Source organism: Saccoglossus kowalevskii, chromosome 10, assembly GCF_978046115.1.
Source record: "Saccoglossus kowalevskii chromosome 10, keSacKowa6.1, whole genome shotgun sequence".
NCBI lineage: Eukaryota > Metazoa > Hemichordata > Enteropneusta > Harrimaniidae > Saccoglossus > Saccoglossus kowalevskii.
Window position 1 is genome coordinate 33,284,671 of NC_140650.1, and position 18,012 is coordinate 33,302,682.

The 18,012-nt window shown below is 35.3% G+C and overlaps 1 protein-coding gene and 2 long non-coding RNA genes across 3 annotated transcripts; 1 reads left to right on the forward strand and 2 right to left on the reverse strand.

Annotated features, from left to right (window-relative positions):
* Positions 1-5,020: 5,020 nt before the first annotated feature.
* Positions 5,021-5,609, reverse strand: LOC146738019 (uncharacterized). The gene is made up of 2 exons (XR_014930730.1): positions 5,545-5,609; positions 5,021-5,266 (listed from the first exon to the last, which is right to left on the reverse strand). It is a non-coding gene; the product is annotated as an uncharacterized LOC146738019 (long non-coding RNA).
* Positions 5,610-8,765: 3,156 nt separating this feature from the next.
* Positions 8,766-12,707, forward strand: LOC146738020 (uncharacterized). Its single transcript, XR_014930731.1, has 2 exons — positions 8,766-11,682; positions 12,166-12,707. It is a non-coding gene; the product is annotated as an uncharacterized LOC146738020 (long non-coding RNA).
* A 199-nt stretch (positions 12,708-12,906) lies between these two features.
* On the reverse strand, positions 12,907-13,638 carry LOC102808338 (uncharacterized). Its single transcript, XM_006815583.2, has one exon. It carries the CDS (start codon positions 13,636-13,638, stop codon positions 12,907-12,909), a length of 732 nt encoding a protein of 243 aa, XP_006815646.2.
* Positions 13,639-18,012: the final 4,374 nt, after the last annotated feature.

The following is an 18,012-nucleotide window of genomic DNA, read 5'->3' on the forward strand; positions in this document are numbered from 1 at the left end:
GATAACTGCGCATTTGTTTTGGCAGGCGACAACACATAGTGTTGTGAAAACAGGAAATCAACAAAGACAAGAGAGGTTCGCTAAATTAACATTTTGCTATTACGTCATTTACCACAATTCGCTAAAATAGTAAGCCGCTTTTTCAACAAATGTATGAATGTGGTAATAGGGACCTAGGAGGATAACAATGTGAAAAATGAATTCATTGAAATACCTAACAGCGTCCGGATAACTTTCGGAAATTCCGTCGCGTTTCGGAAAGATTTAATTTTCACAACTTTTGAATATTTATTCATACTTTTAGGCTAGTGAGGAGGTTATAATAATTTTTCATTTCACTTTAACTCTGTTTTTTTCACCCCTCAGACCCCTTTGAAAAGTCACTTCTGGCCATTGTAATGGCCACTATCTTTTTAATGGCCAGAATACCAACCAGAAATTTTTTAATGGTCAAAATATTGGCCAGTATTTTCAAACTGGTAGTTATAATGACCACTATTTTTACACTGGTCAGAATAATAGTAATTTTTTATTTAATGATGGAGTGGGTGACAATCTATTTTTTTAATGGGTATTATAATGATCATTTTATTTTTCATTACATGAATAAAATGGTCATTTTTTTTTTCATGTCACAGATATACCCGGTAATGGCACATGGGGATTGACAGCTCTCCTCTTTTTCCTCACTCGCTTCAGTTTGCTTCAATTTTAAGCCAGTACAATTGTAGGTAAACGTAAAATACAAGATTTTGAAATATGGAATTATATATCTTGAAAAAATATAACGTTTTGGATTAATTTGTTTTTAAAATCACAACAAATCATGCACTTGATACTGTTGACTTAATAATATATAGTATAATGCAATAGGTTATTGAACATAGAAGATGACCCGTTTTCAAAATTCTGTCTAGACCCTTATCACGGGTGCTAATGAAGTGTGTGCAAACATTGAGCCCAGGCTAATCACCCAAAATTCCATTGTACTTGATGTCCATTTGAAAATTTAACTATTATATTCATAACTATTCTTATTCATAACGATACTAAACTTGACAATCAATACAAGCACATTCTGTGACATTATTCTTGAGATAAAAATGGACTGACAATGAGACTCTGTACTACATCCTGTTCTTATAAAGGCAATATCCAGCATTTTAATACCTTGAACAAACAAACACGACATTCACTACTGAACCTTTGAAAAGTGTGCAACCCCAAAAATACTCAGCAACTGACTTTCCACCAAAAAAAGTCACATAAACAGCTGGTTACTCCAAAAAGTCACAGGGAGTTACTCCAAAAAGTCACATAAACAGCGAGTTATTAATCCGAAAAAAAGCCTGTCTTTATGAGTGGGGTTAAGCTCAAACATAAACAAAATTCCCATTTTAATAATGACAAAAAACTAAAGTTTAGTCTTCAAATACACCCAAACTATAACATTTTAAATTGAAATACTTAACCAGTAACTTTTCATAACATGTGTTATAAACTGTAGAAGTTTATGTTGAAGGGTTGATGGAAGGTGATTTTAAAGTGGCTAAGACATAGTCAACTAAAAAATACCCATGATGCTCTGCTTTATTTTTATATTTTGCTATTTTCTCTATTATGAATGGTTTAATGTGATATGAAAATTATCTGTGAAAATATTCCACGACTACTGCATGTGTACAAAACGGTGTTGGGTGGTTCAGTAAGTTATATGGGGGGGGGGGTCTAGCATAGAGCTCCATGTGTGTAGCTAGCTACTTAGCAGTGAATGGCATGTTTGTTTGTTCACGGTATTATAATGCTGCACAATAATAGTGTTCATGCTACATGAAGTACTAGCTAAGATTTTAGCTGATGTTTGCATTTTGACTAGACCCAATTGCATCCATGCATTGGGAGGGCCAGTCCTTAGCACGGGCTAAGGGGCGATGTTTACGAACGCAAAATTTCTGCTGCTGACATGCATTCAAACTAAGGAGCGCCTGTTGTTAGTTCCACTACCAATGGTCCCAAACCATCCTCTCTGCCCTGCGGCTGCCATATTATCGGCCTTCCTCATTACCCCTGCCCCCCCCCTGAGAACCCAGCCTTTTGCTACCTCCCCCCCCCCCCCCCCCCCACCCAGTCACTGCCCCACTTTTTACCAAGCGTCTTGTCTCCTTGCTGACACCTTTAGTGTCTGACATCTCGCAATTTTCCACCCACAGCTTTCGGCGGGGAGGGGCCTCATGGGCATTACGGTCTGGTATCCCATCTGAGCTCATAAAATTGTTAGGTGATTGGAAAAGTGATGCTTTCCGTAAATATCTCCACCCCTCTTTTCTACTCCGTCTTGAAACATCACAGCGCTTTGCATCCAACCTCCCTACTCACTAATGGTGTTTGGGTATTTTGGGGAATTTCATTCGTAGTGTTTTCGGTTTGTAGTACATACAACAGTTACCAGTGGTCTCCCCTGGATCAGCCTTACAAGTGATTTATATATCACCTTTGAACTGTCACCTTTGACATTTCCAACGCTAGTTGTTAAAGGGGCAGACCACTGATTTCATCAGTAGTAGTAATGTGAGTTTTTAGATTAGTAATAAATACCCCCTACTGTACCCAAACACCGTCTCTGTGTGTACTATTGTGCTGCCCCCCTCCTTAACAAACCCAGATTTAAATGCTACATGAAGTACTGGCTAAGATTTTAGCTGATGTTTGCATTTTGACTAGACCCAATTGCATCCATGCATTGGGAGGGCCAGTCCTTAGCACGGGCTAAGGGGCGCTGTTTACGAACGCAAAATTTCTGATGCTGACAAGTTTCATTCTAATTTATGAAGCGAAGTGCACTGGAACACAAGCGTAGACAGACAGATTTATTTGGATGCACAGGAACAGTATATAACGGCGTTACAGAATGCAGAGTTTTATTAGTGCATGTCGTAGACAGCGAACCAAATTGGCGTTGTTGTATGCTCTACTACAGCGACCCAATCAGTGTGGAAGCGTGTACGGAGTAATTAATGACTGGTGGGATACTAGTTGACGACTTCCCCAGAAGTCGAAGATATGGTGTTTCGCATGCGCACGCATGCCGTTTTGGAGTGTAACGTAAATTGCACATGTGATATTGCTTTTGAGTGTACCAATCAACATCACAAAAATTCCCTTCTAACAACTATCAGCAAACTAGTATCGGAAGCACCACAATGGTTTAAAAAAAAACAATTGAAAAAACTGGTGATGATATTAATGAAAAAAAATAAGCATTATAAATCAATAAAACATGGAAAAGGAATGAAAAAAAAAATATTAAGGGAGAAAAATATATGGTGGTTGTTTCGATAATTTGTGGTTGGTTTATTTCGGTTAACAGTGTAGTTATAGAACTGTACCATTGCTGTTTAATTGTTTGTTCATAATTGCTGCCTCCCTTGGGAAACAAGTTTGGGTGTTCTTAGCCAGTGCACAGACCCTCAACACTGTGGCCTGTGCTATAACTGTTGGGCCCTCCTGTGAGTGAACACAATTGGGTATAGCTGATATGCAAACATTTGGGATTCACTTATATCTTAGCCTGTACTTGGTCAAAGTCCCTCTTATGACTATGACTTGGTGTAGCCTGAAACCAGACTACTGTGGATTAATGATGTTTTGTAATGGATTACCTCCCTGATGAGTACATTTAAATAACAATGGAAACTAGCATATCACTGGCAACACATACAAGGATTTTGGCAAATTTTCACCGTTTTGTATGAAACTATTTTCACAACAACATTAATGTTTTACAATAAATTATATCAAACATATGTATAATTTAGTAGTATTAAAACTTTTTAAGTTTTTTTGAATTAAGAATGCACCAATCTTACTAGGAATCTATTCAAATCTAACCTAATGTGTGCTATTAATAATGGCTCATCAAAGGTATTGAATTACTGAACACACATCTTTGCATAGTTTCCAAAACTAAAATATTATTTCATGCTCTGCCCCCTCTCATGTAACAGTTTGTTAAGAATACGTACATTATTTAAAATCATTTTAAAAATGTGACTGGAATGTCCAGGCCCAAACTTCTGCTGCTGCAACATCCGACCATTCCTGCATGTACATGCAATTGTTTCTCTGAGATTCTGCATGCAACCAGTTTATTTTTTGAACTGAATAACAGATTCCTAGAAGTTTATTTTGACATTTCCAAATAACACTGTATATAATTTAACAATTTCAGGAATAGATTAGATTACTTGCTATTCCATTAGAAACTCTTACTTCCAAGTGTGATTTTCAACAAGCGTTCATATGTTTAGCTAACCAAAGGGAAACAAAAGCATAGTGACAGGAAGTCAACACAGCAGAAAGTATGACAAAGGTTTACACTTCAAAAATGACTGGAAAGTAAATAATTTATAACCAAAGACCATCTGTGCATAAACAACTAAAGATCTGGGAGGTACAGCTTTGCAAAGTAAAAATGTCATATGGGGGGAGGGGGGTTAAAACATTGCTTCAAACACAGTCCCTCTATCACTGTGCTTCAAAACATCATCTTAATTATTCAGCTCAGTGTACAAACACATAAAGTACAGAAATTGGATAATTAATGAAAACATTAGACAAAACAAGAATATGTAAGCAATATTTTGTTTTGTTTTTGAAAAATCATGATGTAGTGCACAGCCATACAGACTGTTTTAGTGGATAATAATATTTTAGGTTTGCAATGTCATACTCCTCCAGATATTCATCAAGTTTTCTTGAGAGGCGATTAGCTTAAGGAGGGGGCTGTGCAAAATGTTTTTTCTCCTCTTTGTTTTTGTGCTATTCTTTTTCTAGTGTAAAATATTTTTTCTCAAAGATGTAGGCGTGTCAAATTTGTTCATGTTTTTGATCTCTACAGGATTTTTTCAATAATATTTTCCTGTTAATTATTATTAAGAAGATGAAAGATTGTGGAGTGAGTGTGGGTGTGTACAAAAGGGTCAGCAAGAAGAACTATATAAGATAGCTGAAAATCATGAAATACCAGATGAAAGATGTCACTTTTATTTGTGGGAAAACATAAAAAAAGGAATGTACAGTAACTCTACACACTTGGAACTTTCAAAATCTGTGTGCAAATGTAAAACTGATAAACATGCAAATGCTAAACCATTGCATCCATCAATACTGGTTAAACTCTTTTTTCCCCTTAACGTCCATAAATTCTGGTTCTTCAACTTCTTACGTTCCATTTATATAGTATTTCCTTTTTTTAAATTGTCATTATCTGCAAAAAATAATTCAGATTGCTATTAGCTTACAATGACCAGTTTTTAATTAAGACACTTTGTAATCAATTTTGGAAACAAAAATTGGTGGTGTCTGTGTATTCTGGCATATTTCTGTCCTCACTAATAACAATGTGGATAAAATGACATCTTGTGATATGTCAATTTTTCCCCTATGCAACTCAGATATACTTCCAAAAAGATGATACCCGGTACATTCTGATTGAAAAAATATAAATATCAAATAAAACAGAATAACATCAAATTGTTTCCTAACCGAATATATTAAGGGGTTGTGCCATATATACACACAGTTCATCTCTTGAGAGACTAGAACAGTACAAGTCCCTCTGTGGACAGTACATTGCTGTACTTGGAACCTAATTTCTGAGAACAATAGGGGGATTTAACTTCCTACAAGAGACAAAAGAATGTTATGTAACAATGCAGCTGCATGATTTTGTCTTTCAAAGTAGGAAGTTGTGTACATACAAAATTATAGAGTCCCTCCACAATGGGAATGCCACCATGCATGTACAACTTCATCGATCCCCAGGTACTTTCACAAAATAAATAATTGTATTATAATTATGATCCAATACAATACCATATTTGCTCTAAAATTACATTTGTGGATACTAAATCATGAAAATATTACATATTTCGACCATTGAAGATCCCTGTAATTTACCTAAGCGCATGTGCTGCTAATAGAGTAATTATGTTAAGTGTAATATTGTTTCTATATTTTTTTTTCAAAATCAAAATAATGATATTAAAAATATAAAAACAGTTTAGTTTGAAAAGTGAAATAATGGTATTCAGATGGTTATGATTTAAGCATGACCTTAGAAAACAGGGTCATGCAACTTCTGTCTGAGACAATGTGCAATGTGGGTTATAACCTCCTGTATAATCTCATTAATACATATACATGTACCTAGAAGATTTATACATCTGAAACAGTTTTTACTAGTATTCCTATTAGTCAGTGTATAACAAGTGCACTATGCTATATCTGTTCTAAATATGATGAAAAATCCACTTGTTATAATGACACAAATTTCCACAGGTCATTGTTTACTTTTAGGCAGTTTTGTTTCCTTGCAGAGAAAACTTACCATTTTTGTTTCCCTTTCCTGATTTCATAGTGGAATAAAAATTGTTAATTTTTAGTTTCACTCGCATCAATAGAATGGACTTGGCTATTCAAGTTTTGATCAAATTTAATTTTTCTGATTATATTCCAACCACAAAATTGTCTCATTTTGTGTAGCTACACCCTGGCAGCCATGTTTGGCTTATGAAACAGGAGAAGATGTAACAGTGGTGTTGACATAGATTTATTATCAGTTTCTCTAAGGTGTTAATTTGGGTAGGGGGATTATAACTAAGGTTACATGAAAGGGGTAGCCACAGTAACATGTCCCTGTTCTCTAAGGTCTATGACTAAATATTTTTTTGTCCAAGTTGAGCAAGAGTACCCATGATCAATTTGGCTGACCCAGAAATGCCTAGGACATTTACTGACTGCATATTACACCTTCATTATATTTTGTTTAAGTCTTGCCCATTTGCCCCCTGTATCTTCAATAGTAGTGTTCATGCTACACAAAGTACGGGCTAAGATTTAAGCTAATCTCATATGTTTGAGTTCATGCACAGAAGGAAACAATGGTTAGCACGGGGTAAGGAACACCCAAACTTATTAAGAATAGGCAAAATCTTCAGAAATTTTAACTATGAGTGCTCAGTATGAGTAAGTAGGAAGGTTAGTTCTACAGTTATAAAACAATACCAAAGCAAATTCAGAAAGTGCAAACTGCAGAATAACAGGAAGTAGCACAGTATCTCATCATCGGTACATTTTTTCTTGAGTCAATCTCTCTATATGTGTTAGCGTTGATTGTCATGCAGGAAATGGCACACCAAAATAAAAAGTTATGAATATAGTAGTAAATCTCATAAATGAACATTAAATACAATGGTTTTTTTAGCTGAGCTAAGCGTTCATGCATGTTTTGTTTTGCCTGTGCTAAGGCTTTGGACTGACCAGATTTACTCTGTACCTAGTATTTCTTAGCCTGTATTCATGCAAATTTTTTTAGCACAGGTTAAGGTATTGGACCTCTTAGCCTTTGCTAAAGAGCTCTACGTGAATGCTACGAATAAGTGTCTTCTGTTTATTCCTACCTTAGGCGCATACATTTAGGTTCACTTACCTTTTATATTGATCTCTACAACTCATTCAAATCAAATTGGGCTCAAAGATGAGCAAAGAATATTAGATTTAATGGAAATTTAGTTTAAATCCATGCTAAATTAAAAGTTATTTTGAGTATGAGTTTTACTTTTTTCTTTTGTGCGCAAAGTAAAATGAACTGTTGCACACTGTAGGCATATATCATCCATACTAGTTTACAGGAAAAAGGGATTCTGTATGGTATTTGATGTTATGGGCATAATATATACATGTATAGTTAATACATGATTACTAAATTAGATTTCCCAGTGTACAGTACACTATTGCTGGTATTGTCTGAAGAGAAAAAAAAAACAATATACATAGTCTTCAAAAATTTAAAAAAACAAACATTTTGCAGTCAGTTAAATTATTTTATTAAAATAATTTGAAAACATTGCCATGAATGGAAACAAATTTACGTTGATGTTTTTTTGCAGATTTCAGGAGTTGGAAATAACCTTTGTTTATACTTTTCTTGTATTAACAAACATAGGAGCTAATCCTCATTAACACCTACTTGAGCTTGTTGTTTGACAATTATGAATAATAATGAAGCATTACTTACACAGTGTGCCATGACTGAACAAAAACGAAAGCCCCAAAAGACTATCCTGCTACATAAACAACAACAAAAGTATCTAATATTGTATTGAAGTCATTGTAAAATGGTAAAATAATTACAAATTCATACCTTGATGTGCCAGTTGCAGTACTGCAATCGTCCTATGATTCAACACCATCTAAATACTCCGCAGGTTATGCAGTCCACCAGCAGTCACTGGCATCAGCGTTACTATGAAATTTCACTGGAGATCGAGGCAATATTCGCGAAATTTCATTTAAGTGTACTTGGAAGCGCCAGTGAAATTTGGGAAAAATAAATTCCCACACGTATATTGAGGCTGTTTTCTGGGCCATTATATTTAGAGACATGAACAAAAATACTGGTCATTTTATGTATGTAATGAAAAATAAAATGACCATTTTACTGCCCATAAAAAAAAAATGTTCATCAACTCCATCATTCAAAAAGCAATTGTAATTATTCTGACCAGTATAAAAAACATGGGTCATTAAAACCACCATTTTAAAAACACTAGTAAATATTTTGGCCACTTAAAAAATTCTGGTCAATACTCTGGCCATTAAGAAAATAGTGGCCATTATAATGGCCAGATGTGACTTTTTAAAGGGGTCTGAGGGGTGTAAAAACAGTGTTAAAGTGAAATGAAGAATTATTATAACCTTCTCACTAACCTAAAAGCACAAATAAATATTCAAAAGTTTTGAAAATTAAAACTTTCCGAAACGCGACGGAATTTCCGAAAGTAATCCGGACGCTGTTACCTGTTCTTCTATGTCAAGCTAGTGGTTGTATATTTATCAGTGAAGCCGGTCGTCTTGTAATTTTGTTATGCTTTTGAATATTTTTGAATCATTTTAGTGATATTTGTAAATACAACGTTTGTGTCTTTTATTGCAATTTTTATTATTGTATTTATTTTATTTATTTAGCTAGACTGTGATTTACCGGCAATAAGTTATTAACTGTATTAATCAGCCAAGGACTGCCTGGCGTGATTCTACCTCCTTTTATATTTTCTGAGTGAAGTTTACAGTTTTAATGGGCGGTGGTCGTTACACCACGCATGCGCGAGATATGGAACTAATATGAACAAAGATGACTACTTTTACTGAGTACAAACTGAGACGTTACTACGCTTCAACTGTATAATTTCTTTGGTGACGGTATAGAAGGGGTCATCTGTGGTAATTAGCTTACGTGCCTTGGTCGAAACACATACTCGTGAAAATGTCGCACATGCGCGGCGCAACGACCACCGCCCTTTAACTACATTTTGTAAATGTTTAAATTATTATGCGTTTCTTTACAAGACTGTACAAATATGTGAGCGTCCACTTGTGGTGATCATGGCATGTGTACAGTTTGAGACTCCCAGATTGCCCTTTGTTTCATGTAAAAAAGCCTCTGTAGGTCACGTTTGAGATGTTATGAATGGATATATGTTGTATTTTTTTACGATATGTGAAACTGAAAAAGCTTGCATTTTTTGATACTGTTTATTCGAAATAAACAAAAACTTTCAGGGCCCGACTCTCTCTTTAAATAGTTTTGTACAAAACAGTATAATCACGAGTCATGCACATCATACATGTATTTTGTTCGCTCCATGCGTACAACTTGCATTTTGACGATTATTATTTGGTCTAAAAACTGTTATATCTAAGGCATGCAAACTAAAATATCGCCAGGTCGGTCGGCTTTTTTTATGGGAAATGCCAGACTGTTGACAGTCTAGGAAAATGCTTGTAATTATAAGAAACGCGTTACAACTACCAGTCAACTCCATGTCTTGCCTTCGTCCATTTAATGACAAAAAACGTAATTCTTATTATTATTTAAAATACCGAGCAATTAGTCATTTTCAGAAATGAACGAAGTAAAACAAACGTGATTTTTAACACAATGACGTCCCCACACCAAGCAAGATGGTGGCGTTTGATATGGGCACTCCGTTTTTGCAGGGTATTTTGTGAATGAATTGAATTGTGTTAAAAGTCTGTGTTAACGAGTTTTAAGCTGGGTGCAATGGCACTTATTACCGCCATTGATTCTTTTAGATAATTAACGCTTAGTAATGTCTCAGGTTGTATTTGTTGGTTTGCTCAACAGTCAACAGTCATGCGTGGCGCGACGACCATCGCCCTTTAAAGTTGTCCTAACGTGTATTTATAGGGTAAGCCAGTTTATTTACAGTGCTGACGAGATACTGGGATTTGTAACTTGTTTGTGATTTTTGGGAGATTCGGATTTTCCTAGTTCCTTTTTTCAAACCAAGTAAATTTTATAGACATTACATTGTTTTGTGAAGAACAATAATGCTGAGAATCATCTATCTATCTATCTATCCTTAATTCTTGGGTTGACAATGAAAATTCTCATTTGCTGTGTAATACATGCTATTCATATTTGAAACGTTCAGAACTGCCTCCCTGTGCTGTGGCTAACAACATGTCATTTCACACAGTACTGCCTGAAATCAACCCAAATTCTTTAAAGGAAATAATGTAATCCATTTGATGCCATGTCTGTGAATGAAAATGACCCAATATCTGCAGATGACGATGACCCAAATCATGTCAATCTTATTAAAATTGAGAATAGCAATGAAGTGATAATGAGGATGATAACTGGACAGAAGCAGTAAACTTTGAAGATCGTCCTGCAGGAAATTCATATACACTTCGAATACCGCAACATGACGAAGATGGTGATTTGCAAAGAGTATATTATCTTGCTCCAGGTGAAAGTGATAGATCTATGGGATTGTTCCAGGATAAACACTCTTAAGAACTTTTTTCCCAACATTTTATCGTGGCTAAGCAAGAGAAGAAAAGAGATTTAATATTTTGTATAGTACATTATGCAAGTGGGAACTGAGACATAAAGATAGATGTGTTGCTAAATCGGTGCCAACAATTGTATTCAAGCTACAAAAACTGCAAATCAACCAAATCAAGAATAAGGCTTCACTGTGTTTACAATAGTGAAATTTACAAAGGCATACTATGACAGCTTGAGAAATAAAAGCTGCAGAAAATTTATAAAACATGATGAAGCATGATGTATGATATTAAGTATAACAAATCTTGAGAGGATCACCACCTTATGCTGGATATGGTTTGATCAACGTCATACATGGCTATGTGGTCTCATTAAACATGCATTGCTATATTATCAAGAGCACTACTTCAGATACAATCTGATTAAAATCTGATGTAGTGTACGGGCTTTAATTATTTTGGCTATAAACTTATTTTAATTTTATTTTTTTTATTACTTTTGTTATTAAATGCCTTTCTATTTTATTATTATTTTACTTTGATTTTGATTTCGTGGTTTTTTTTAATACCGCCCTACATGCATCTGATTCGATGCCTATGTATTACGAGATTTCAACAAGACCCACTTTCGACGATTTTAGTCAACGAATCACAGGCCTCCTTTTATAGTCAGGTGACAAACACACTCAAATAAAATGGCGGATTATACCGACGTCGTCACCGGAAGCGCTGTCCCAGCACAAACACTGCAGCGTCAATGATACCGACGTTATAATTAGCGACCAAGAATGACACGGCTTTTCGGTAAGTTTATCATTGTCATATGCAACGAAAGTCATTTTTATGTTAATATTGTTGCTCGAATGGTTCGAGTTTAGATCGTTATTTTGCCAAGTTATTCTGGGAGTGACGATTTTGTTTCCACCGGTTCGACCGAACACCGGTGTCTTTTTCCAGTGGCATGCCTTTGAGACGGGTGATGTTTTGTTGACGATCGGGCCAAAATCGTCTACGGTATTGAAGCCGTAGCTGTAAATATTCATCAAATTGTATCAACATTTTGTACATTATACAATAACTCTTTATTAAAGTAATTGAGCTGATTTGGACTGGAATAAAATATTTTTTCATTTGGCACACATCGCAATTGATCAGGAAATATTTTTTTGCGTCGATGCCGTGGGCCGGTGACCGTTATACAATTTAAAATCAGTTTGCATTGTTTACTATAGCTGTTTACAGTGTTCTAATCATTACGATTTACTTATTTTTTTGCTCCCATTCTAGATAATTATGCTCAGTGTTTGATGTAAAATTGAAGCGATGACTGAATAAACAGATTTGCGACTGATGCCTGCGTTAACATTTTTTCAGTTATACCATTATCTTGTTCTGTAGATGGTCTACTTTCTGTGACTAATGGTGAGACATGGTCAACAGATTTGCGACTGATGCCTGCGTTAACAGTTTTTCAGTTATACCATTATCTTGTTCTGTAGATGGTCTACTTTCTGTGACTAATGGTAAGACATGGTCAACAGATTTGCGACTGATGCCTGCGTTAACATTTTTTCAGTTATACCATTATCTTGTTGTGGTTTCCGCCAAGTACTCTGTTCACGATCTTTCCGACAATGTCACTGTCGGCTATATGCAACTTATGGGAGTTATAATTTTTCTTTCATTTACAGCAACCCATACAACATGTACATGTTCAACACACAGTTTTTTTTTTTTTTTAAATAATACAGTTCATGACACCTTGATGTAAATATTTACATAAATTTATTCCATATTTATTTGAAAAATAAATCTCAGTGTGCAATGAATTATCCTTTAAGTCTTGCATTTATACAAATTCATTTTTTTTTACATCTTATTTAAAATGAGAAAACAAGTACACATGTGTAATAGTCACAATTCCCTCTAGAGAATTAACCCTTTTAAGTTGTCAATGTTTCCAGTTTCGTGAGATGTGTAATAAAATGAAAATCAGTGAATTCCAAACTAGTGATGCCTACATGCTCTTTACATTTTTTTCCACTGTTCTGGTGCCAAAAGTGGAGGAAGGAAATTGATAAGGTAACTACAAACTGTGAAAATTTGATTAGAAACCTTTGCTAATGTTAAAGGTAAAACACCATCTAATATGTGAAAACATTTTATTCTGCCTATAGCTCTCTCAACATGGATACGGACAGAAGCAATGTCCATGGTGTCTTGTACTTCCTTGGCAGATAGCTGTGCCCGAGTTCCCTTGAATGGAGGAATGTTTAGATCAACATTCGTGGGCAGAATGCTTTTGATTTCAAAGCCTCTATCTGCCATAACATTGTCACCAGGGTCTAGCAAATTACACAAACCAGACTTGCGTGTAATTTCTTTATCTGAAATTCTCCCCCCATACAACTCTGAAATAAAAGTAACAGCACCATTTGGAGAGATCCCTACTAATGCCTTAAAAGTATTGTGGTGCTTATAGTTTGACCACGTCTGACTCTGTGCTAACAATGATGATGGAACCTCTACAAATAATTCAGTACAATCAATAATAACTCTGGTTGTGGGATATTGTCTGAACTCTGGAGGTAAATTCTCCCTGATCTGTGACTGTGTAGGAAATGGGAAAAGGAGCCGAAGTTCATGATATAAAAAGTTAACCCAAGTTGTAAATATTCTTGAAAATTTGCTCGGGCTAATAGCAAACCTATCTGACAAGTCTTCAACAAACAGTCCCACTTTGAGTTTTACAAGAACCATGAACTGATGACTGAATGAACGAACCTTGGCTGGCGAAGATGTATCTGGAAGTGTACACATTTGTTGGAAGTGAAAAAAATATTCAATGTAATGACAAAAATTGTAAAATTCTGTTGAATTTCTTTTGTAAATAAAAGTATACTAGCAATTTTCTATTAATGGTTTATTCAAGTGGGCAAAATATAATGTACAGAAAGATTGCCCGTATACACTGAAAAGTAAGCAACCGACAGCTTGTATAAAAGGGGGGCTGTGATTGGCTGTTACTTACGCGAGATTTGAACGGGTCTTACATAGGCGACGGATCAGATGTAGATAGGGCGGAATTAAAAAAAAACTCAAAATCAAAGTAAAATAATAAAATAAAAAGGCATTAATAACAAATATAATAAAACATAAAGTTAAAATGAGTTTATAGCCCAAATAATTAAAGCCCGTCAGACTTTAATCAGATTGCTTCAGATAGTACTTTATTCAAGAAATTGATCACATGTCATTATTTTTAATAACCATATAATATGGACATGTGACCTCATTAAAGACCTCGTTAAAGATGCATAACAATCATATCTTACACCATTCTATATATAGATGTTCAATCAGTGCTCTACTTTATTTAGTATCGTTTGCCGTGATGTAGTGGCTACATGTGTCCATTGTCATAACTAAAGAAGCTCAAAACCCAAAAACTGTTTACCAACTCCCCACTCTTACTAACATTACTCTTAACTAGCGGTATTCATAATTATGGGAAACAGGAATTAGAAATTGGTGAAGTTCATTAAAGTAGACAAGCATGTTCTAGTGTGTACGATAACAATAATAAACTCTAAAATGTAATCCAAGTAATTTAATAATATCGAAATTGCAATGTCTATGTAATGTCTATATTAGGACAGTCTATTACACCTTTGTTTCCAGTTCTGCTGCTCATTACTTGTTAGCTACAACAATAAAGTCTGTATCCAAGCTCGATGTTTTGAAATGTGCTGAGATGTTCTTTTTGGGCATCCGGTGTTGATTAGGAATTATCTGTTATGTCTATTGGTTGTTCATTCTGACCTGGTAACATTTTCTGCTAGTTGAACATCTGACGACTTGTTATTGGTGGATGAATATGGTCGAACGATGATTACTCTCTATGCTTATTTGTTCATCATTCGCCTGTTGTGATTAATGGTTTGTCCACGGTTGGTTGTAACAACTTCTTTGTGTCGAGTATTTCGAGTCAACATCTGCTGGTGTCCAATCTTTGCTGTCAAGGCTGATTTTGATTCTGACTGACTCCTTATATTTGTCAGTAATTTGTACAAAGATCTTATTTTTCGTAAGCGTATAAAGCATTTTCCACATTAAATGTCATAATTCTTACGCAATTTTGATTCTTAAACACAAATTATATAAAATGTAATTAAGAATTTACTTTCATTTTATTTCTTGTAAAATGTTTTTTTTTATTATTTCCTGTAACTTGTACCAGCTATTCCCCTTGCCACCTGCCTCTAACATGGCTTAAGAAGTAACAATAACAACGAGATTGTATACGATAACAATAATAAACTCAAGATGGCGCTGCCCAATGTAAGTCCAAGCAACTCAATAATATTGGAATAGTAATGTCAATGTAATGTCTATATTAGGGCAGCATATCACACTAGATATTGTGCCAACATTGTAGAGGAAGAACTGAAAATGAGAGTATAAGACTAATGATCGTGTCGTATGTGGCGAGTTTTCATGGTACATGGTTGTGAATGGAGTTATGAATGAATGAATGGATGATGATTGTGAGATATTCCATTGAACATAAAGATCATCTCACTAAATGAAAGTGTATGTAGATGTAAATATGGAAAATCACTTGTCAACAAACATCGCAACACTAACTGAGAAAAGAAACGTGTAATAAAATGGAACTGAAAAATAACAACAAATCCTTACCTTGCTGAAAACTGCATTTGGCCTCAATGCAATGACACACCGATACATTATGGAATACGGAAAAGGGTCCAGAAGCGTATGCATTGCGTACAGAATGTGCTAATAACTTTAACGAGGTTAAGATGTAGACATATCTCATGAATATTATTTGAAATTGCAATTAATCACGTATATTCGGTCTGACCCTACTCTGTCGATTGAGTTATTTAAAGACTGTACACGCTTTCTAACATGCTAAACTGGTCTTTGCTTTTTACACCGTTCGCAGGCATGAGCGTTGACAAGCTTAAGTTGGTTCCGATTGTATACAGCGCAAACAGTGGCTGTTCCAGTCTTCATGGCGTCAATTTACATTAAAGTTGTATTGTCTCCAAAATATTATAGAAATGTATTGATGTGCTTATTTCAATGGCCTATGTTAAAATCTTCCCACCTAAGTTGAAAGCGTGAAAATTTCGCTTTATTTCTCGCTCCTTCTTCCGAAAATTTCCGACCGTATCCGGACATTTGTTTATGGTTCCACATTCAACAGCTTAGGGAGCTTCATTATACAGTTGCCCGGGACACGGATTTGTGTAGCAGACGATAAGATATGGCTTCCGTAAAACAGTTGGTAAGTTTCCGTTCTGTTAACATGTTTTCTCGACGAAATTGTAGTTTGATTTAACTGTTCATTATATTAATCGGCAGTACACTAAGCAGCATTGCATCATGGGATTTATAGTCTCGAGACTAAAAATGACTTAGGCTCTGAGCATCATTTTTCGCAAGAAAGAAAATGCGATTTTACGCGAACGCCGCGCTTGTTTTAATTGGTTGATGTAGCAAATTGACACATTTTCAAAGGCCTTCAAATTAAAATAAGAGACAATACAACTTTAAGTAGCTCAAAATTTAATAATATTCAACAGTTCAACAGGTGTAGTGTAGTGTAGTGGTCGTGGCTGGTTTAAATTATTAGTGCTGCAGTGACCGTTCGTTGGTAATGGAAATGCAGTATACACAGCTTGATGGTAATTGTAACGGTGGTGGTAACTTTGAAAAACTAGCTTGTATAGATGTGGTCCAATGTAAACCGGAAGTGTAAATTCCACTCCACACTATGCTCACACAACTCATTAGTTTCAATTACAGTTTCAGACATAATAATTAGTTTAATTACTTTCTTAATTGGGAATTGTATTTTCTGCTTTATCACATTTTGATGATATACTGCACTGTGAGATATAGTTACAATACAATACACATTCATAATATTAGGTTAATAATCAGCTGCAACATGTCAGGCGTCATTTGTATATTTAGTCCCAAGGAATAAAAGTACTAGTAGTCTATTAATAATTAGTACGTCCTCGTCTGCCTAAAACTTGAATACATACCTGTATGTTAATTATTCATGCCTAACACAATGACTTTACAAAGTCACGCCAGGTTGCCGGATCTTTCTTGTTATTATAGTAGTAGTATACTGTAACAGTATTATAAAGTTGGCCCATATATTATGCAGAGATCTCGTCACGGAAACGCTTGCGACCAGGACGCGTCCTGCCAGTCGTGGATTAGAATTTGCAAACAACGGACCTAGTAACACGATTTGGTAGCGGCTTATAAACAATACTAGTCAATTTTATAAAATTAGCATCTGTTTGTTTGTTAGTAAATATTTACTGACGATACACAAAGTCTTTAAATTAGTTGCGTTCACGCAAAGCTTCTTAGCACGGGCTAAGATATTATGCACGTGATCAAATATATGTAACTTTCTCATTTCCAAATGGCAACCGAGCTCAGAGGTAACAAAGACGCATAATTAGAAGAATAAAATGTTCAAATCTAAAAAACGAAAAGTTAATTAGTATACAAATCTGAAGTTTTAGAGGAATGTTGCTTTGTCCCATGTTCGTATAACGACTCAATAGACGACTTTCCCGGAAATAGCAAGATTTGGGGTGCAAAAATTCTCTTGCTTTGTCAGGCTGAAAAAAAACATATCAGTTTGCTGATAGTCGATAGAAGAGAATTTTTATTTCTGTGACTCAGAAGCACAATATCACGCGTGCAAATTTACGTTACACCCAAAACGACATGTGCGCATCTTCGATTTTCAGGAAAGTCGTCTTAGTCTAAATGCACTAAACGACTGAATGCGCCTCTCGTTGTTGCACATTCGATAATGTAGAACAACATATACATCGGCGTGTGCTCATGCAAAAAACGATGGTCGTCGCGCCACGCATGCGAGATACATGTATGATTCTCATAGAAACAAAGATGGCGATTTTGACTGTTGCTCAGACTAAAGAGTACAAACTGACGGCACCTAGCTTTAACATGGTAATTTCTTTGGTGATTGAAAGGTATCCAAGGAGTCATCGACAGTACTAAGTGCACGTCGCGCCCTGGTAAAATCTCGTACTTGTGATTTTCATCAGA